Here is a 22,807-nt window from a genome sequence, read left to right as displayed (position 1 = left end):
TGTGAACAAGAAGGCACTAAAGAAAATGATGGGCCGAATTCCAAATTGCTCTATTATACACTATTTTCTGTTCCTAGCTCGAGCTAGTGCACTTCTATGGAGTCTGGGTAGCTAATGGGATTTCAGCCTCGCGATGTGACGTCACGGGACTAGGGGCGTGGTTACCAAGTGTCATGGCGCCCTACCGGTGAGCAGCTAATGCGTTAGCAAGACGCTTTGGAGTTTTACACCAGCGGGTTTAAAGGTCGTCGTATTTTTAGGAACATTTGAATGTAAAGGATAACAAACAAACAAACCATGGGGACTGTACACGCAAGAGTAAGTTTATTTCTCACTGTTTTTACTTGAGGAGCCAAAGCAATGACCTCTGGTTAGGAATAGGAATGACAGAGGAGGAAAACAACAGAGCCACAGTGTGAGAGAATAAAGTAGAATAAAGTTTCCTCTGATCAGATCTGCATGAAATGTTCAACATAAATATATAACCAGAAAGTATGAATTGTGCTGTGTTTTACTGTGTAACCATATGACACTGGAATTAAATGGAATTACATATATTACTTCTGTACTATTCCTATAGAGCTGTATACTGTATAATGTCAATAGAGGCATTTTTCAAAATAGATATCACAATCAGTCTTATCAGTTGATTGCTGATATTCTTACTTATTTATGCAAATCAGCCTTGTCTAATTATATGTGCATAAATTTGCATACCTAATAAAAACCATACCAAATGTTGTTAGAGTTAAAATGTATTGCACTGTAAAGACATTCTCAAGAGAAAGACTTTAAAAAGAAAGTTTGTTGAAAAATCAGTTCTTCATTGTTTAATCAAGAAAATACCATGCACCTTTGTGAAAAAGTATTGTATGCTATTTTCAGTATAAAATCTAATGTAAATCCAACAATAATCAACATTATTGATTCCTCTCTAATAATCTTCTCAAGGATAGAAATAAATATATACAGGAAGTTCAGGATTTTAGGTCATAGAAAAAGTTTTTTGGTTCTGAGTATAGAAAAAACTTTTTTGATTGATGGTTTGATGTGGATTAAAGTGTTTCCACTCACAGTTTATTATTATCAATATCAATTGATATTGAAAAAAAAATTGATATATACAGTGCATCGTAGTGACACACACACATACACTGACATATAAGCTTTTCAGGGAGATATAACATGAAGCGATTGTGAAGAAGGCAGATCTCATGCCTTCATCAATGTTTCAGATAATGCAGTGGACAAAAACAGTGAAAACCATTTTTCTGTTGGTTTTGATATTGTATTACTGCAGTCTAAGACATGCGATAGATGCAGTTTATCCACAGATCTGAAAAAAAAAAAAGTGACTATAATGTGTGTTTCTGTGTGTAGTTTCGTACCTTAAAGTCATTTTTACGCTGCTTGTAACAATATAAGTTCCACATTAAAGAATCAACAACACTTATTGTTATAATGGCTATAAAAGTGCATTTTGGTATAAAACAATATTTTGACAGCCAGCTGTGAGTAAGAATGGATTCTGTGCTATAAACGTATTGCTCATACCTGCAAACAGTATCTCAATATTTATCTTAATATTGTTATTTATTGCCTTAACACCCAGACTTACTGCTTATAAACAATACAAATTACTGCTGCAACATATTGTGTAGCCTTAATAGCGATGTTCAGGTTTCTCTGAATAAATAACCTGAATTGGGTATTTCTTAACATTTACAAATTGCTATCATAAGCATGCAGGTTTACTGCATTTTTTTCGTTATAAAATGATCTGCTTTTTCTTTCCTAGAGTTTGGACCCTCTCCCAATGCAGGGGCCTGAGCTGGGGGTTCAAGCTGATGACCTGGATGTTGGGGAAGCAGAGTACGAGCCTCAGCAGGAAGTTCTGGAAAACAAAGATGTAGGACATGCTTTATTTATTCCAGAAAACAGAAGTATCTTCATTTATTGCAGGACAACCATCTAAGACAGTGTTGAATTGTTTAGGTTGTAGTTCAGCGAGTACATATAGATGGGCTTGGAAGGACTAAGGAGGATATCCTAACGTACGAGATCGCAGATGTCTTCAGAGCCAGGAACTTGATTGACGTGAGTATGCGTATTCATCATGACAATACCAGTCCTGAGGATCCTCAGAGCTGCACTTGTAGCTGAGTGCAGAAGTTTGCATCTCTCAGGGTTTCTGGGTGAGAAAAGGGAAGTTTAGCTCTATTTTGCAGTGAAATGTGTGTGTATCACAACAGTCATGACAATAAAACACAAGGGCAGATCAGTGGAAAAATAATAAGCAAAAAAACCCCAGACTTGATTTGAAGAAAGCGGTATATGACATCTGACAGAGGAATAACAGATATGTCAGGATGAATGGGAGAATGTCAGGATTTGCCCAGTCTGGCAGAGATAGACCAGAGATCTCAAGAAATGTGTATGTTATGTAAGGGAGGAAACACTTGTAGTGGTGTGCTGTTTTAGAAAAATAATCAAAAGCTGGATGTTTTGATGTACGCTGAGCTGAAATTATATGAAATTACCCCAAAGTTAAGTAATTTCATATAACAGCATGCCCCAAAGTACTTATTGAATGAAATGTTCTTTATATTGTCCTAAGGGGATGCAAACTTTTGCGCTCAACTGTAGTTCTTGAGTCTTGGATCATAAAGGGCTTGATTATGATTATTCAGGTATGTTAAAGCATCATATTATTCAGCTTTGTTAAAACATTTAGTGCGTCATGAGGACACCAGGACTGAAAATGAAGTCCACTGTGATGACGTTAGTGTTGAAGACGGCGGTGGTGTAATGACTGTAATGCAGTGAATGATGTGGTGTGTCGTACCTGTGCTGCAGGTGATGAAGAAGAGCCATCATGCCAGACAGAGACTGCTGCGTCTGGGAATATTCAGACAAGTGGAGGTTGTCATTGATACCTCACAGGGTATGTTATTGTGACTAGCAGTAGTTATCACTGAAACCATCATTTCACTGACACTGATTGAAAGTACCGCGTGATATAGGTGAGGACGCACTGCCTAATGGACTGGACGTCACATTCGAGGTGAAGGAGCTCAGGAGACTGACTGGAAGCTATAACACCATGGTTGGAAATAATGAGGGAAGCATGGTGAGTTAATAATCCTTATTAATAATAAGTACACCCTTTTTATTGCACAGAGATTGTGTGTTGTTCATTCTGTCATATCTTTCCTTCTTCTATAGAGAATATCCAAAAAGGACTGTCAATTTAATGAACAGCGTTATTACAGGAAGTGAAGCGTCACTGTTTTATGCTGATCTGATTTCAGGTGCTGGGTTTGAAACTGCCCAACGTTTTTGGCCGTGCTGAGAAGCTCACTTTTCAGTTCTCCTACGGCACAAAGGAAACGTCCTATGGCCTCTCTTTCTTCAAGCCTCAAGCTGGACACTTTGACCGCAAGTATGTTTAATGCCTTGGTGCTAAAAACTGGTTTGTCTTTACTAATTAATACCACAGTGCTTCTGAATTCTTGAATCTGATTGGTCAGAAGGTGTTGACATCATATCACATTCTGTAATCAGATGACTATGCTGTAGTTTCTGCTGCAAGGTAAATCACAGGTTTATATTAATGTACTCATTGTAATACGTTATTATTTCTATAGTAACTAGTTACACGGGGACCTGTATGGCAGATGTGCACAAAAAAGGACTTCAAAAAGTCCTGTTATTATTAAACAACCAAAAATGTATAAATAACTTGAGTCAGTGTCAGCACTTGTAAATCTGTCCCTTGGTAAGATGATTAGCATTTATGTTAACTTCAAGGGAATAACAGTTTACAGCTATTATAACAGAAGGGATAACTGGAACTTGTTTTGTGGACTTTCCACAACATTAAATATAACTATAAATGAATACTATATAATTGCTGTTTATAAGAGGAATAAAACACTTTGAAGAATGTGCTCTTATTGGAAAATAACCAACTTTGGGGTGGTTTTATGTCGGTACACCAGTAATTGTTGATTATTTTTCTGCATCAGCATACCTCATCATGTTTTATTTCTTACTTTATCAGTTTTGGGTTTAAAGGAATATTCCAGAATATTTTTTTTTTTCTTTTTCCTCTTCCATTTTTAGCATTCTTACTTGTTTACTTATCTTACTTGAGCATTTACTTAATCCCTTAGAAAACAAGGTTCAGTGGAAAACCATAAAATTTATTTTTTTAAACAACCCTTTGTTTTGCATAAAGGTTTAATCACAGTGCTCAAGTGCAAGTGCATAGATTTCCACTATAAGCGAGTTTCTAATCAAAAAGATTTTCTCTTTTCTCATTTCTCAGCATAGGACAACTTGCCAAAGTGTTTTTTTTTTTTTTTTTTTTTTTTTTTTTTGAGCAATTGCTTGTATGATACAGATGGAGTGGAAAGAGATTACGTTGAAAAACTCTGGATTAATTCTTTAAGTCATTGTGATTTGTCTTGGATTTTTTTTTTTCTCATCTTGCCTAGATCTCTGTTAAAATATTCCCTGCTAACACTGAGATTTGCTCTTGTAGTTTTTCTGTCAACATCTACAAAGTCACAGGGCAGTTCCCATGGAGTTCACTGAGAGAGACTGATAGAGGAATCTCCACAGAGTTCAGTGTAAGGCTTTTACTCTCATTTTCTTACCTGGAACATCAGGTTTCCTGGTTTTCATGGCATCACGTCATTGTGTTAAATTGTGGCGGTGTTCTGTTTGTCAGTTTCCTATCTGGAAGACGAACCACACGCTGAAGTGGGAAGGAGTGTGGAGGGAGCTCAGCTGTCTGGCACGCACTGCCTCCTTCGCTGTCAGAGAGGAAAGCGGTCACTCGCTCAAGTCCTCCCTCTCCGTATGTGTGCACTACAATAAAGACATGACCTGATTAAAAATGCAGAGTTTAATATTTTTGTCTTATGTTAAATAAAGATTATTCTTCTTTCTTGTGTTCTGACTGAGTGAATATTCCCTTCCCAGCATGCAATGGTTATTGACACGCGCAACTCCCCCATCCTACCTAAGAAAGGTGCCTTACTAAAGATCAACCAGGTCTGTACTCTGCTTTATATGAATAGAGAGTTGAATAAAACTTTAGACTTGCATTAAACTAGCTTTTTTTTTTTTGTCACTGCAGGAGTTGGCAGGTTATACAGGTGGAGATGCCAGATTCCTGAAGGAGGACTTTGAAATTCAGCTCAATAAGCGACTCTTCTGGGATTCGGTGAGGAGTAAAGTACAGCTAGAAACTTTACTGTACATTGTTCAGTCTTTATAGAGGTTTGAAGTATTTAAATACTGGCCAATCTCTTCCCTGTAGGTCATCTCGGCCTCTCTATGGGGGGGTCTGCTGCTCCCCTTCGGAGACAAACCCACGTCAATTGCTGACAGGTTAGTGAAAATTATTCAGCTAGATAGTGTTTTCCCGAGGAGAAGCGCAATAAGCATTTAGTTAAAAAGCACCGTACCCTATTAATTTAAAGTGAAAACAGATTACAGTCTATACCACAGCACTGTTTAATTCTCAATTCTGATACGTCAAAAAAGTGTAGATTATTTTTCTGTAACAGCATCTCTGACTATAGTTTCAGCTGCAAGGCAAATCACATATTTACATTAATGTGCTCATTCTTCTACGTTATCATTTCTGTAGTAACAGATATACCACATATAGTTGTTATAGTGAAGCTTTCACTAAGGAGATACTTATTTAGCATTAATGGAAGGAGTCTCCAGTGTCAGTGTTTTTTTTTTTTTTGTTTTGTTTTTATCAGTCAAGCGTAAAGCTGTAACTTAAAGTTATAAAGTTTTCCGTCATGGGAAAATCTTCAGGACTGAGGGTTTTACAGTTTCTTGGTAACATGATAATGTACTTTTTTAATGTTTTAACATTAAATGGAACTACAAACGTAATAAAATTAAAGTAATGTGTGATGTGTCATTCTTTAATTAATAATAAATGTCATCATTGGAGAATTGCTGTGATATAAGAGGAATAAAACATGGCTGGACATGCTGTTATAGGCAGATGATCAACTTTTCATATGACAGCATGTTCAGAAGTGGCTTATTCATTATGTAGTGCTGTGGAATGGATAGTTCTGACATATGAATGTAAACATCAGGTTTTATCTGGGAGGCCCCACAAGCGTAAGAGGTTTCAGCATGTACAGCATCGGACCACAGAGTGAAGGTAAGAAATCCAACACACTTGGTCTGGGTTTTACCTGGATGTTTCATAGCAACTGATGATAGTGTTTAACTAAATTCATATGTAGTTATTTTGTACCTTGATTCTGCTTCTGCTAATGATAGCTGCATAGATTTCAGAACAAGAAGGAACCAATCAAATGTCCAGTTAGACAGAACACATTTATAGACCAGAATTTGTAGCAGTCTACAATATAACACTGAAATATTCTGCAGCTGTATGGTTTATATGTATAGTACTGTGCAAAAGTCTTAGGTACATGCAAAGAAATGCTTTAGAGCAAAGATGCCTTCAAAAATAATGAAATTAAATGTTTCTACATAAAAAAAAAAAATAGTAGTCTCAGGTACAATTAGTGCAGTTTTATAAGGAAATGAGCTGTAAGTGTTACTGAGAATCTTGCAGAAGCAGCCACAGTTCTTCTGGAGACTTTGACTTTCACACTTGCTTCTTATTTTTGTAGCAAAACCCAGCAGCCTTCATTATGTTTTTTTTGTCTGAAAAGTGTCTCTAATGTAATATGCTGCTTTCTTTACTGACATACAGACATTTTTCTGTGACATTTAATTTTGTTCTGGAAAACTAATGTTTGGAAATCTAAAATGTTTTTGTACTGAATCAATAATATAGAAGCAATAAATAATACTATGTGTATATATATATATATATATATACACATATATATATATATACATATACACATATATATATATATACACACACACACACACACACACATACATATGTATACACAGCAAAGGATCGAAGGATATATATTTAAAGCGAAGGATCGTGAAGGATATATATATATATATATATATATATATATATACACACACACACACACACACATACATACACACACACACACATACACAGTATAGCTAAGTGGACGAAACTAACTCACTGTTAATGGCAGGTGATTATCTGGGTGGAGAGGTGTACTGGGCCGGTGGGCTCCACCTGTACACTCCTCTACCATTCAGGCCAGGTCGTGGGGGCTTCGGGGACCTTTTCCGAACACACTTCTTTCTCAATGCTGGAAACTTGTGCAACCTCAATTACGGTGAGTTCTAAATCCTCAAACACAAACCACAGTGTAACATGTTTTCTTTCATTCTCGATTTAGAATATGTAGTTATCAGAACCTGGCTTGGGCATCTCTATGGGCTTCTGTGAGCTCATGTATGTGGAAGAGGGCAGTAAGCAGTGTTCAGCTGCCCTGTGACACAGCATGAGCAGCAGTTCATTAATATATGGTGGCTTCATGAGACTTAGAGGAACCGAATTGGAGAGAAATGGGGAAAAATCCAAAAATATGAGATGACATTATCCTGAGAGTGTTGTTTCTTCTGCAGTCTGTTTTGTTTACCAGGTTTTTAATTCTAGCTGGTGTGTGTTTATATTTGTAGGTGAAGGGCCTCATGCACACCTGAGCCGACTGGCCGAGTGTATCCGCTGGTCGTACGGAGCAGGCATTGTGCTGCGTCTGGGGAACATCGCTCGACTTGAGCTCAATTACTGCATTCCCATGGGCGTCCAGAGTGGAGACAGGTACATCATCAAACAATCAGGGACAAAACCTAAAACACGATTTCTCAAACAATCCATTCAAAATTCTTAAGAATTTAAAATAATTTTTTAATCAAACCCCACTTGTATCAGGCATTCGGTGCGTGATTGCTCGGTTTAGGTGTGTTGTGCGCTGAGGTGTAATGTGGCATAGCAAGTTTGACTTAAAACATTCTTTCTTCTGTTATGAAAATTGTAAGAAACTGAGCACTAGTGAAAGCACAAACTTCAATCATCACCGCTCATAATCTCTTCAAACAGCTAAACATGTCTAATATTAGCATGTCTGGTAATATGAAGAGTTTTCTTTCATATTCTTCATGTATCTCTTTATTTAGGATATGTGATGGAGTGCAGTTTGGAGCAGGCATTCGCTTCCTGTAACACCATGAAGCCATTAACATATCTACTTGGGATGAAAAGAAGAGGATTTTATATGCAGATGAAATCTGTTTGAAACGTCTGTGTGGAGTGAGAATCTTTGTGGTTCAATAGTTTTTTTGGACGCCAAATGTATTGTTAGGACAGAAGTCTAAAACCAAAAATAATGCAAAAAAGAATCTAAGAACACTCACCTGTAGGGAAAATGATCTGTCAGTGCACTTATGACTCGTCATATTTATTTGTCTGATCAGCAAAAAAAGTTAAATAAAAAACTTTCTCCCTTTATGAAAGCATTCTGTAATCTTTATCTTCACTTGAGGATTCGCCACTCGAGTGTTAAGTGAGAAAAAATGCTGACTGTCTGCTCATAATTTCCAGTCTCATAGCTTACAGTACTATAGAGAACTGATGGCCTACTGAACATCTGCTCAGGTTAAAAGGAAAATTCCTGCATTTCTCAACTTAATCACTATTTACTGTACTATACTGTACTATAATCAAAACTCACTTACAATGGAAGTCTAAGTGCAGTTGCAGTTGCTTCAATAAATGTTAATGCGAAATGTATTTCTGTAGAACGTGTTCATGAATTCTTCTGTCAAAGCTTTGCAAATTGAGCAACAAATTGGGAGGTCATTTCAGATATGAGAGAAGTTGTGGTTATAATGTTGGTCTGGTGACACATGGATACCACTTTACTATAGGGAAAGCATAAATAACGACTTTACCTGGAATTAAACTACGTAAGACCAGTTTGGATAATATTCGTTATATTCATAACAGCAAACCTTTATTGTTAGATGGTTGTAGGTTTGAAATTTTAGATATATAGTGCCATAGTGTGTCAAATGTTTATTCAGCAACAGCCCTTCCATTATAAGTATGCTTTTGCTCATAGGTTGTTTTTCTTAGTACAGAAAAATGCATAGGAATGATTGTGCAGTAATCCCACATACACTACAGATGCAGTGGATAAAAATCTTAAAAACAGTGATGTATTTATTCATTTACTGTTCATCCAGTTTAAACAGCAACAGTCTCTTTATCACTGCTGAATGTAAAGTATACAACTCACTTCCTCCCACTGTGTCAATTTCTACCTTTATTTGCCTTCAATAAATAGCATCATAATTTACAGTGCGTTTATTGGGTCCTAGATAAGAATTAAGGCACTACATAAGTGTATTTTTTATAACTGTATGCGCAACATAAACTGATCCAAAATCATGTTTATGACCCAGTCAGCTAATAAACCAGATGGGGCAGTGTGTGTTTAGCCTATTATCTTTTCTCTCACTTTTTCAGTTCTTCTTATTATAATGTATATACTTTTATATTAGTACACCGACTCAAGGTTCCCAGAGCCTTGAGGCTATTTTCCTTCTGTCAGAATTGTTAACAAATATGCAATCATATTGAGGGAGCGTGTCTCAAGATTCCTTATAATTCATGAAAAGGTTGTCTCATGCCATTACCATACTGGATTTGATCATTTTTCCCATCCTTCCACAAATCACTTGAAAGTACCCGCCTCAGCAGCCCGGCAGAGCGTCTCACGTGGCATGAAATTGTTTATTGCTGTCAGCGTTCAGGTACCCACTAGATGTCCTTGTCCCTCAGCAAAGCTCACCTTTGAGGCCCTGCTTTGAGGCCCTAGCTCTGATTGGATGGAGGAGATCCTGCCTCCAGAAATCACTGCTAATCCTCTTAGGGCCAACAACACTCTAACTTGCCCAATCCTCTTCCTCGCCCTTCACATCCCCCCCTCCCTTCTGTTTTCCACTTCCCCTCCTCCTAGCCTGTGAACTCGCCGTGTGATGAGAGTGTAATCCAAGTGGATTACGAGCAGAGCGGCGGATTGAGTCCGTTGATGCTGGGACTCCCTGTCTAAATGCTTCAATGGCTTTTTTGCAATATTGTACGCATTAATTATCAAATTCTCCCATCTTTGTGGATATCCATGAGGATACAATTATCTGAATGGCAAAGTATTTCATTTCATTTGAGAGAAGAGGGATTTGTTTTCAGTGGTATATCAGCATTTTTTGCTTCTTTTGACTCTCTCTTTTTCTTTTTTTTCCTTTTTTTTTTAAACAAAATGAAGAATGCTCAACAGGATTTTATCAAGCAGAAGATTTGGAGCCAAGAAGCACCTGTTCATGACCAGTGGACATTTGTTCTTAAGCAAGAAGCATAGTGTGTGTGATCTGGAGCTCTGACGGGGCCATAAATGAAAATTTTGTTAAAGTCAGCATGAATAAATGTGAACTTTGGGATGAGACTCAGACTAAGGTTATGGTAAACTTGAAGTAAAGTGAAGCTGTAAGTTCCAGTGGACGGACGCTTCCTGTCAGTGATGCAGTGGGCACAGACGTGCTTTACTGGGATTATGGGCAACAGAACACAGCCTTCATGGGTCACAATCTTCCTGCTTTACTCAGGCTGCTTGTACCTCCTGACTGATGCACAGATGAGGATTCCACCTGAAACGTAAGACATATTTATAAATATGAGGTTACATTTATTCTATTATTATTATTATTATTATTACTATGCAGATGTTAATCAGTAATAGTGACAGGTGTAATGGTTATATAATCATTTGATACTGTGTTGTACTTATTTTGTAAATAAGTTACAAATATTAATTAATTTTGATTAAATAAGTAATATTAATATCCAAAATATTCAAAGGTTTGCACTCCCAGTTCAGTAATCATACTAGAGAAGATAAAATGAAAATGAAAATCTATGACAGTCAGTCAGTGAAAACTCTTCGCAAGTGCGTAAGGTGAGGTTCCACTTTATCGCTGCACATTGAAAGAAATGCTAGTTAGGCACCCAGACACCTAGCATGTCTTTTTAATACTACTGACTGGCTGTACTAGCAGAGCTAATGGGCTGCAGAAGATTCTCAAAGTCACACATTTAACATGCTTGCTGATATAACGTAGTTACTAGGTTTAAAAAAGGAAAGTAACGGAATCCAAGAAATGTAGGTCTATCATCAAACAAGGCAATAGTCCGAAAGAGAAGGCACAATTGCTGGAAAAAATGTTGCTAAAGATTTGATGATACACTCTCTCAGCCTCCAGACTTAATTTGATGAATGCAGTGAATGACATCTGGCAAATATCTAGAAGAATTTAAACTGAGATGCCTGTAAGGAGAGGGAGGCGATGACGTCTGAGAGCTGATCAGATGATACAAAAGGCTGGAAGTGGTTTAAAAAAAACAAAAAAACTTTTTTTTGGTTTTTTTTTTTTGAATGATTTATTTCACATTTACAAAGAGACATGTACACAAATATCAGTTTGAAAATTTCACTGTTAATATTGTAGTATATGCTATTTGACCATTTTTGTTATTTGCTTTATTTTAGTATAAATTGGATTTCTCATATATTTTGTCCTAAGGGTATGAAAATTATTGCACTCCACTCTATATAGTTTATAAATCCTCAATACATTTTCAAATGAAACTCCTCCAGCAGCAAACATGAAAGCAATCCCTGAGATCAGTCAATTTAGCATCATCTGGGGTTATCTGAGGTTTTAATTTGTCGTGTTACTACTTAAGTTCAATACTCTCAAGCATTAGAGTCTTGAGGAGCAGAGGAGAAGTGATTCAGACAGTTGTGGGGTTATTTTTAGTGAATACCTAATCGATAAAGAGCTCCTGTATAAAATCCATTTCTCCTGAGACCTTCACATCATGGCTGAGGGAAAAAAAAGAATCACACTAGCAGACAAATAGGAATTTTACGTGGTTTACAGAGCAAAGTGCTCCAGTGGTGCAAAATCAATAAATGAAGTTTCATATCAGTTGTTCCACTTTGCACATGCAGACAACAGTAGAAGTTTGACACCCTTCATAAATATGAGCAAAAATGAATATCATGCAATGAGTGGAATTTTTTTTTTAGATATACCATTTTCAGTAAATTTCTCAAGCAAATGTTTACTGATAAACAATATTGACACCCCACAATTAATAACAATCTGAGAGGCAGAAGAGGAAGAGTACGTATGAGAGGTGGTGGATGAGGAGGAAGAGGATGAGGAAGAGTGAGACCATATAATATTGCTATAATGTCTAACAAACCTGGAGATGTTTGTAGCTTCTTTACATCCTTAGGTTTGTGCATGTGGACTGTCCTCTTTAATTCAGACCACAGGTTTAAATTCAGAGACTGAGCTGGACATTGCAAAACATTAACTTCATGTCCTTTCAACTATGTCTGCTGTGATTTGTTGTGTTTGAGATCATTTTCTTGTTAAGAGGTCTAAAACAACGAGGTTTTGGAAAAAGTATATCCTGGGACGTAGCAAGATTCATAATGCCATTAATTTTAATTAATATAAATAAACGCCCCTGAACCACCAGCAAGAAAACAGTACCAAAGCAGGAATAATCCACCTCTGTATGTATTTTACAGTGTGTATGGGTGGCTTTTTCTTCTGTGCATTCCCCGTTTTGGCCAAAATGTTTGGCCAAAAATTAGGTTCCATTTGACAAAAACACAAAAAGACGGTTAAATAATTTTTCCAATCAGGAAAAAAAATCATTATGTGCAAATGATTTTGTGCTTGTTCTCTTGAAGGATGCCAATCATTTTGTTGGCCATATAGCCTGAGATAGAAATTCACGACTATCAGAATCACATTCTTACATTTTCACAGTTGCACAACAGCTGCTTTTTGTGATTGACGTGCATGTACATGTCAGTATCTTTAGATCGGCTGCTCCAGGTTGTCTCTGTAGTGCCATGTTGAATGTAGCCCTGGTTAATATGTTACTGGAAACCAGCCAGATACTCAAGCTGGCCCACAGATGATCATATGGTTTCCCATATGGAAACAGGAACTTCATACTCACTCACAACACTCTTCATGCTTTCCTTATATATAAATATATATTTAATTTTTTTTGTATACAGTGACTGCTGGTCATGATATTGAATGAGAGACTTAAAACAAAACAGTAAGTCGTCATTTTGAAACCATTAAGGTTGAGACATATAGCACAGGATCTCATCACAGGAATAAAGTTACAGTTCTACTGTTTGACCTTTAATGTCATTTGTAGTTTTTTGGACAATGTTTGCTTAGTTTATTTCCTTCTAGTTTCTCTCCAAAGACATTTTGATCCCTAGACATTTTGAAAATCAGTGATCGAGAATGTAATCTACCTTGTTTATGTTTATGACACCTGCTATTGCAAGGTGCTTTCTCAATAACTGATGATGACATGATTATGAATGTGTCCTAAATAAATTAGCCCCAATGCACTAGAAATCTACAGGCGTTTCTCCAATTGTCATGACTGTCACTGATAGGATGCATGAATCTACTGTCTGGGCTAGAAAGAATTCAGCCTCTACTCATATATGTTACATGAGCCTTGCTAGCCCATTTATACCAGCCAGTACATATTTTATAATGCGGACTTGTTACAGTCTTTAGCACCATATCAGGCTTACAGGAACTGTAAAGTCAAAACATATTGCATGTTCTCAAAAAAAACAAAAAAATTCTTCACAAAACCAAACCAGTTTGTTTGATGTGTCCATCATAGCTGTGCTACAAGACAGACATAAATCTAAATTATACCATGAAGTATAGATTTTCTGGAATCCAATATAAAGGGCTCTGTTCTGTTAAATCACTTCCTGTAAGCCACTGTTTCCTGTCTTTCTCAGAGTCAAATAGGGTCATTAAAGGGATAATGGGAAAGCTGTAATTTCATAATTCAATATGTTGCCCGGACACAAAAGCAACTTAGTGTCTAGATGTAGCGAGTCAAGGTGACTGGAATTGTGGCATGAAGGTGAAGAAGTTTCAACACTCAGTGAAGAGGATTCATCAGTCATGTTCGATTAAAATGATTTTTATGACCTGGATTCTTTCAGAATTCAAGACTCTTTTAGGTCAGATACATAATTCATGACTCTTTGCTCTTTTTTGTAGGTGTACATCAAAGTAATGTATTTAATCTTTATTTTATGAGCCTGAGAATCTCTGTGTTTAGAGATTCAGGATGCAAGATTGAAGATTTGTAGATTTTTTTTTTATTCATTCATCAGCATGCCAGTGTGCAGAAATAAAAACAGTATTTTCTCTGGCTCAGTGGAACAGTGTAACAGATATGAAGCTTAAAATTGTTAGTAATTTCAGAGTAATAGATTATCCAGAAAACATAGGAAATATATTAATTGCTATATTTAATAATTGCTATATTTAACTTATATATTTAATTATATATAATATATATAGAAACAACAGAATATAAAAGCAGCATTCTGAATGAGCATGTGCAATTGGTTTGTGCAGGTGCAAACAATAAATATGTACAATAAATTATATAGTAGCCCATAAGTGCAAAATATATTAACAAACCAAAACACAACAGCAAATCAGAAAACACAACAGCAAATCAGAAAGCACAATAGCAAATCAGAAAAAGCAACAGCAAAACCAAAAAAAACAACGAAAATAAAACACAACAGCAAAACCAAAAAACAACAAAAATAAAACACAACAACAAATTAAAACACATCAGCAAAACCAGAAACACAACAACAAATCTAAAACACAACAGCAAAACGAAAAACACAAAAGCAAATCAAAAAATGCCACAGCAAATCGGAAAACACAACTGCAAAACCGAAAACACAACAGTAGATCAGAAAATGCAACAACGAAAAACAATAATGCAACAGTACATACAGAAACACATCGTCTGTTTTCAGTCTGTTCAATCTAGTTAGTCTAGTGAAAACAACTTAATGAGAATTGAACTCCTTCTTCTGATTTTTTCCTTCTGTTTTGTTGTGCGGTGTTGACAGTATATCTAATGTAACATCATATGAATACTCTTGATAAAAATAAGTACAAATAAAACCATCAGTAGATTCATTTAAGCTCATACTTCCTCTTGCTGCAAACATCCACCGGCTCTCCATGTTCCACCATCTCTCAGACAGCAATGAGCGTATGATGTGTAATAAGGACCTAGTCTTTCATTTGCAGGTAATATTGATGTGTTTTTGTTTTTACTGTCGCATTTTCGGAGTTGCGGTTGTGTTTCTGGTTTGTTACAGTTTTTCTAAATTGCTAAAACAGTAAACCCCATTCTCTGAACCAAATGCTCAGTGGCCTAAACCCATTTGTCGAATCAATGACTCTTTTGGGAAAAAACCTTAAACGAGTTCAGATAGTTAGACACTTTTTGCAAAACTCTAAACACATTCTCAAGCAGATTTCGCACTGTGATGCACTCATGTTGCAAAACGGTAAACAAGAGCGGCAAAAGTTAAACACAATTACGACACAGTTGACATCGTTTACACACAACGACTCAAAATTGTTCACACTTGTTTCTAATGATGTGATCAAACCACAAAAAATAAGAGAGTTCAGAGTGCACACTTGGCACAGATGCGTTGAATGTTGACCCCAACAATGAAAGGAAACAATCTGAGAGGCAGAGGAGGAAGAGTACGTATGAGAGGAAGAGCTGAGGAGGAAGAGGACGAGGAAGAGCGAGAACAAGAACAGTCATTTCAGATGAAATTCCAGCAACTGTCATAGACCATGTACTTGTTCATGGAATGACAATGAGGGAAGCAGGACAAAGAGTAGCCCAATTTAAGCAGACTCTCTGTGGCCACCGTAATCAGGACATTCAGAGAAGAGAACAGGTCATTGTTTATTTTTACTGTATTTTGGTCATTGAAAGTTTCATTGGGCAACCCCTGACAATAAACAGTTTTTTCAGTAACTACATGTCCTGGTTGCTGTGTTCTCCATTTTCTGATACAGTGTCTAATGAATGCTCTGTACTGTTTATATATTGTCTGGCCGTGTGTATGATTTGAAAGTATTGTTTGATTTTGAGCACAGATGAAATGATTTTTTTGATATTGCCAGAAGGGTCATGGGTTTTGTCAGTGTAGTTTGAAGATTTAGTTTTGTGTTTAAAGTTGTGAGAAAATGGGTGAAGATTCCAAGAAATGTGTCTTAGCAATTGATAAAAAAAACTGTAATAAGTTGTGTGCTTATGGGCTAGTGTAAAAAATAGAGTCCGTCCAGTGCATTAAAGAGTGTGTTATAATCAGTACAGATGTGATAGGGGTTACATTGTTCATGGTGTTGGTGAATCAGATGACTTGTGGAAATGACTTGTGTCTAGTTCTGGCTTTGATGCTGCAGAGCCTTCTTCCTGAAGGGAACTAGGACAACCAGATCTTATGTTATTTATAATCCAAAGTAAGGGCATTTAGCAGTTATGATTTAACCTCTTAAATGACAAATAACTGTAACACTGGATGGTTTCACCCAAGAATCTTTAATGGTTTCATGCAACAAATGTAATCATATGTTACAAAATTAATGTAGACACTAGATATTGCAGCCAATAAAATAAAATAATATATATCATGGAAGAGACACCTCAAAGACACCTCACATACCTTGAAAGCCTGCTGTGAAATGTAATAGTCTTTCAGGAAAATCTTTAATCTATATATATATATATATATATATATATATATATATATATATATATATATATATATCATTCATATCATTCATCAATAGTGATTTTGTAAAAACATTATGGTATAACTGGAAGAATAAAACATTTGGGTGTGCTGTTACAGGAAAATAATCAATGATGAGGAGTTACTGTTACCACCCTGAAGTTGATTAGCCTCCTATAACAGTACTTCCTGTTGTGTTTTATTTCTATTATACCACATTGACAACTCTAACATTTTTTATTTACTGTCACAAAGCACTGGCACTGGAGACTCCTTCCAAAAACGCAATAGCAATCGCAAATCTCCTCATAAAAACCTTAATTATAGAAAACTTCACTATATCAATTACACACACAGTTTTAAAAAAACAGTTTATGTGAGCGTCCATCATTCAAGTCCCTGCGTAGTTGTTACTATAGAAATGTACCGTAAAATAGCGCAATATTAATATAAACCTGTGATTTACCTTGCAGTAGAAACTACTTTCAGAGCTGCTGTTATAGAAAATTAATCAACAGCTTCTGATGAATCAGATACAAGAACTTAACAGTACAGTAGTAAGACAAAAATGATTCAAATTAAATTTAAAAAGTCTTATAGGTGGTTTTATCATTCTTTAATTAATGTCTTTACAACAAGTGCATTGACCTGGTTTAATAATCACTTTTGGAATTTTTTTTTCAGGGTTCAAAAATGGGCCAATAGCCTTTCAGAACAGCTGAATGCAGTTGCTGTGAAGTATTCGGGATCTGCACTTCTACAGAAGGTAAATGGCCTAGACATCTACTCGCATGATCATGGTTTCAGGTCACGTCATTACGTCAGCTGCAACATCTGGTGCAACACAGAGCACACACACAGCTAATGTGTTCAGTAGGTCGGCCGACCTGCTTTCTGTTTTTGTTTTTTCTTTCTATTTTTACTTTGCACTAAGTGTAATCAGGCCCGTAATTTATGCGTACATAATGTCATGATGAGCATGTAGACAGTTTAATTAGGTTTTAAGCAGATGCCTGAACCCACACATACCCAGTCAGTCAGAACATTTCCTTAGCCTTTTCACTCTGCATTTCCTCTGAAACTGGAATAAACCAGAACAGAATTCATCTTTGACAAATGTATTAGTAGATTTACTGTAATGTAATCAGTGCAAGATCTAATGAAATTATACAGCCCCTCTCATAGAATGACTTCTTACTCTGCTTGCCAAACAGACCTAAATGTCATTGGTTATGCATTAATAGGGCTACAGGATAGCACAATACCATTCATCTAACATCAAACCACATCCAATATGATTCCCTCTAGACTAAACCTAGTTTAGCTGTGGTTCCGCTCTGGCTCTGTGTACAGGTATTGTCTTCAGAGATCCTGCTGTGGACTGACACACAGTTTTTTATTTATTTTTTTATTATTTTTTTCTAAGTGATGTCCTCTTATATAACTCCCTTAATGTGATAATTCTAATACATTAGAACATGCTGTATTTTAAGGGAGAATGTGAAAAAGAAAATGTTCGTGTGAATACACTCATTTGTCAATTGTTTGAATTCTTCCCCAAATGATATAACTAAGGAATTAATCTGGAGATTAAGTGAGTCCTGTTACAGTGAGATCTGAGACCTCGCTTTGCTGAAGAACCAGTTGGACCAAAATCCTCTAAGCATACCATCAAGTGGATTCATTAACATTTATCTATTTAGCAGACACTTTTATTCATGAGGAAAGTTTTTTTTTTTTTTTTAAAGAATTAATATCCTCACTCAAGGAGCCAACAGTGAGATTTGAGCTGATAGTCTTTAGTCATTAGCACAGAAACTTAACTACTGACCCACTTACACTGACATCTATTTAGAGAACTTTATCGTAAATAATTTTATGTTGTTAAAATCATGTGCTCTTTGTACAAATATAAATCATGTGTGGAGGTCTGGGAAAACCTGTCAAATGTCCCTGTGGCTGAATTCTGGTAAATAGCCAAAAAAAAAAAAGAAAAAAACAACCCACTTCAGCTTTCACTAACTATTCATCTATTTCACCAAAATGTTTTACTATACTTTTCAAGCTTGCCTAAGCTTCTGCTGGATAGATCATGTCGGTTAAATTTAACAAATGCAGTGGTAAAAGTGCAGTCAGTCTGCTTAAAGATGTCTAAAAGCTTGCTAGTGAACCCTACATTCACACTAGCACTGTCGTTGTCGCTAATAGGAATAGTTTTGATGAGAAACAGTAGTAGTTACAGTATATATATAGTTAAACACAATTAAATAATGCTCTAATCAGTGTGGATATATAATATATTTTATATATATAACAGACTATTTTCACACTGATTAGCAAAGCAAGTTAGCTGTACTAGCAATGCACATTCAGCAGTGGCAGAAATGATCTCTGCTACTTCGTTCCAAGCTTTATTATTTTTAAAAGCATTAATAAATACTAGTAATAAATGCTTGTGATAGATGCAAAAAGAGAAACATATTTCAGTTCAGGACAGCCTGTTTTTAAAACAAAATATAGTAGAAAATGTCAAAATTTGGACCATGTATAGGGTTTTCCCAAGCCACCACACATATAAAATTTAATCTTAAAATAAACATTTAATCTGGCTTTTAATAAAATGACTGGTTATATTTAACAATTTTGTTGCTGCCTCCAGAAACTCAAAGATGTGGAGCCTGTTATCCGGATAGAGGAAGTAGATGGAACTGCATTGGTCCAGGAGTTTTCAGAAGAAATTGAGAAGATGCTGGGAAGCAAGATGAAGTCTGTTAAGGTCGGTATGTTAACTTGAAATATGGAATAGGTTGACCATTTTTGTGGAGACCAATAGAGGTGGTACAATCACCAAAATCCTTTATTTAAGTAAAAGTGCACATACTCATCTCAAATTACAAGTACAAGAAAGAGTCATAAAAGAAAAAAACATCTGCCTCAAATGACACACTGATTTAAGGCAGATTTTACTGATGGGAAAATAGTGCTCTTAAAATTGGACCCAAGGGACGTGGGAAAATATTAGCTAAGTCAAGTCAAATTTATTTATATAGCACATTTAAAACAACATGAGTGCTGACCAAAGTGCTACACATCAGGCAAAACAGGAAAAAAATACATTAAAATGGTAACATAAAATATAGTTAAGAATGAAAATAAATATATAAGTAAATAATTATTATAAGAAGACAAACCAGATATGATTAAAATGTTAGCTAGCATGATAATAACAAGCCGAGTGCTAAAAATTAGCTGTCACAGTTCAGACTGTGGTGATAAATACAAAGTGTATTTATAGTATGTTACAGTCATGAGCATTAGGTCCCATTCTCACGGTCGCATCTGTTAAAGTTTAGATTTGCTACATATTCAGATCAACTGCTTAAAAATGCTAAAAAGCCACCTTATGACTTTACACACACATGATTCCAGAGAAATGTAGTGCTGGTTGAAAATGTAGGAAATAAAAGTCAAAAGTACTAGGTGAAAGAAAAACTCAAGCGAAGTAGAGAAACTTAAATATCAGAGTTAAGTACAGTAGCAGAGTAACCGTACTTTGTTACTGTACTTAAATTTTAATGTTTTGATACTTTATTTGAGTTATACTTGAGTTTGCTTAGCGGGGTTGTACACAGATGGCTAATAGCTGTGTGTGCAGTCAGAGACTCACAGCAATGCACCTGTCTGCATTCTCTTGAAAGGGAAATTTAGTACCAGTCCCTTCCCAGTCTTGTTCCCCTCAAGCTCCCCAAAGTTGCAAGTAGTGTGCGATTTATTTTTGTTGAATTTGGTAATTGGCAGTAAAGTGGTGCTGTTGTGGTGTATACACTTACTAGTTCATGTTCGGGTAAAATGAAAATGTCCAGCAGTGCTTTAATGACCTCTGTGATACAGAGGTTTCACATTCCTGACTAACAGCTCACATATGTAAATAAAACTGCTACAGGAGGAAATGATCTGAATGTAACTGTCCTTGATCTCTCTCCAGCGACTGGCAGATACAGTGGAGGACGCAGATCTATATCACGAGTTTAATGCAAGTTTAGAGGTGAGTTCAAGACAAATTCACAATGTGACGGAGCAAAGAACAGAAATAAGGGCATTCATTTCCAAAGGTACATTTTGTAAAGCATATACAGGAACCTCAAAATTATTGTCAGCCTTCCTAAAAACAAGCAAATTGATTGTATAAAATATATACACAGAGAGTAATTCACATTTTATTCTCAAACTGTAAGAGAAATTACTCAGCCTTACTTCAGTAAGAGCCAGACTAAATCTAAAAAATATAAAGCAGTTTGAAATGTTCTGCATGGAGGAGTGGTCCAAGATCCTCTATAAGTGTCTCCAGCCTTCTTAGACATTACAGAATATAATGAAAGCTCAGTGCTGTTGTTTGTGCAAAAATATACACAAAACATCACTCATTGCATGTGCTATACACTTTATATATTCATTTTTTTAAAAAAAAATCATTTTCATGAAGAGTGCCAGTAATTCTGGACTTGACTGTTAAACATTATTTGCAATATTTATGTACTTCATTTTTGTACAGATAATATGCTTAGAACAATTATTTAATGTATTATTATAATATTGAATTTGTGTCACTAAACATTATAAATGAGAAGATAGCACATTTTTCATTGTAAAATATTTCTTCAAAATTTCCGTTGCCCTTTTCAAAACAGTTTGACTATTTCAACTCCCTGCTGATAAACACGATGGATGATGATGGCAACTACATTGAACTTGGTGGCGAGTTTCCACTGGAAGAGAACGAGCATTTTAACAGACTGTCAGTTAACACACTAATGAGTGACATCCAAGTCCCAACCAATGTGTACAACAAAGGTAAGACACTGTTAAAATAATACTGGTATCAAATGACTCATACTGTCATTTGATGAACAAGTAAATTGAATGGGCTTTACTTCATTACCGTCTCTGTCTCTTGGAGTTTAGATCCAGACATTCTTAATGGAGTGTACATGTCTGAGGCTTTGAACGACGTCTTCATCAGTAACTTCCAGAAGGATCCGACTCTCACGTGGCAGTTCTTTGGAAGCTCCACTGGTTTCTTCAGACTCTATCCAGGTACACTGAGAGACTTCAGAGTCACAGATCAGTTAGTTCTCAAAGCGTTTACCACTTTATTCCATATACCCTCGCCATTAGACTCATAATTCACCCTGTGATACATTTTCTCCTCCATTAGGCATCAAGTGGACTCCAGACCCGAATGGAGTGGTTGCATTTGACTGTCGAAATAGAAACTGGTGAGAACAGCTGTGCTGATGCTACACACAGCTGAATGAAACCGGATTTGTCTGGTTGTCTGGTTGTGTCATTCTGAACCGTATCAAGGCTGTGACCGCTGCTTAATTGTGTGCTCCTGAAATGTCTGCTGCTTTAAAAACTGGCAGTACATCAAGTCAAGCCCTGATTCCAGTCCAATACTTTAATCCACTCCTTAAGTAGTTAGCAGCTCAATAGCCAGGTCAATGGGATGCTTCTTTGTTTTACACTTATCTGCAAACAAAAAAATAACTTTTCCATTTTTAAAAGAACTTTTTTGGTTTTGTTTCCCAAACTATAAACACATGAGTAATTACAAAAAAAAGATTTCCATTTTTCTCCCTAATTTGGTCACATTCCAGTTCCCACCCACCAGCCAGCTCACTCCTATCTTGTGATAGCGGGGAGGGTAAAGGCTAACACGTGCTTCCTCCAAGACGTGTGAAGCCAGACAACTGCATTTTTTCAAACTGCTGCTCATGCTGCATCACAGTGCAGTGCAAAACATACACTTTTCCACATACATGACAGGGGAGACTGACATGGGAGAGAGAGAATGCCATCCCTCCTACCCAGACAGCATGGCCAGTTGTACTCCCTAAACTTCCATCCATGGATAGTTGTGGCATCATCAAGATTCATACTCGCGAATGATGATAGTGTGAACGCTTTACTGGTGCATCACTAAGGAGTCCCACAGAGACATCTTTTAAAGCACAGCCACTCTGACCATTTACAGAAGATAAATGAATGCGGTAGATGTGACGCACATCTATGAGTGTGCAAGCCACATC

At 36.3% G+C, this 22,807-nt stretch overlaps 2 protein-coding genes across 2 annotated transcripts in view; both read left to right on the top strand.

Moving 5' to 3' along the window:
- Positions 1–141: 141 nt before the first annotated feature.
- Positions 142–8,460, top strand: samm50 (SAMM50 sorting and assembly machinery component). The gene is made up of 15 exons (XM_026946385.3): positions 142–318; positions 1,799–1,909; positions 1,996–2,097; positions 2,857–2,944; positions 3,024–3,130; positions 3,312–3,442; positions 4,547–4,634; positions 4,736–4,864; positions 4,990–5,061; positions 5,147–5,233; positions 5,330–5,400; positions 6,135–6,202; positions 7,140–7,286; positions 7,633–7,774; positions 8,131–8,460. Exons 1-15 carry the CDS (start codon positions 298–300, stop codon positions 8,174–8,176), a joined length of 1,410 nt encoding a protein of 469 aa, XP_026802186.1. The 5' UTR covers positions 142–297; the 3' UTR covers positions 8,177–8,460.
- A 435-nt stretch (positions 8,461–8,895) lies between these two features.
- Positions 8,896–22,807, top strand: part of cacna2d4b (calcium channel, voltage-dependent, alpha 2/delta subunit 4b) — a 39,025-nt gene continuing 25,113 nt past the window's right edge. The window contains exons 1-7 of the mRNA XM_026946459.3: positions 8,896–10,666; positions 17,403–17,484; positions 19,378–19,494; positions 20,704–20,763; positions 21,407–21,569; positions 21,681–21,812; positions 21,934–21,994. Of these exons, the coding sequence (XP_026802260.3) occupies positions 10,533–10,666; positions 17,403–17,484; positions 19,378–19,494; positions 20,704–20,763; positions 21,407–21,569; positions 21,681–21,812; positions 21,934–21,994 (749 nt within the window). The 5' untranslated portion in view covers positions 8,896–10,532. The remainder of the gene's footprint in view (positions 10,667–17,402; positions 17,485–19,377; positions 19,495–20,703; positions 20,764–21,406; positions 21,570–21,680; positions 21,813–21,933; positions 21,995–22,807) is intronic.

The sequence above is a fragment of the Pangasianodon hypophthalmus genome, chromosome 7, assembly GCF_027358585.1.
Source record: "Pangasianodon hypophthalmus isolate fPanHyp1 chromosome 7, fPanHyp1.pri, whole genome shotgun sequence".
Taxonomy (NCBI): Eukaryota; Metazoa; Chordata; class Actinopteri; order Siluriformes; family Pangasiidae; genus Pangasianodon; species Pangasianodon hypophthalmus.
This window is presented reverse-complemented; position numbering and strand designations above follow the sequence as displayed.

Bases quoted from the DNA above. Each gene is read 5' to 3' on its own strand.
- samm50 (XM_026946385.3), top strand. From the start codon at position 298: ATGGGGACTGTACACGCAAGA. The intron at 1,910-1,995 runs GTAGGACATGCT...TGAATTGTTTAG, and splicing joins AAGTTCTGGAAAACAAAGAT to GTTGTAGTTCAGCGAGTACA. The intron at 7,775-8,130 runs GTACATCATCAA...CTCTTTATTTAG, and splicing joins GGCGTCCAGAGTGGAGACAG to GATATGTGATGGAGTGCAGT.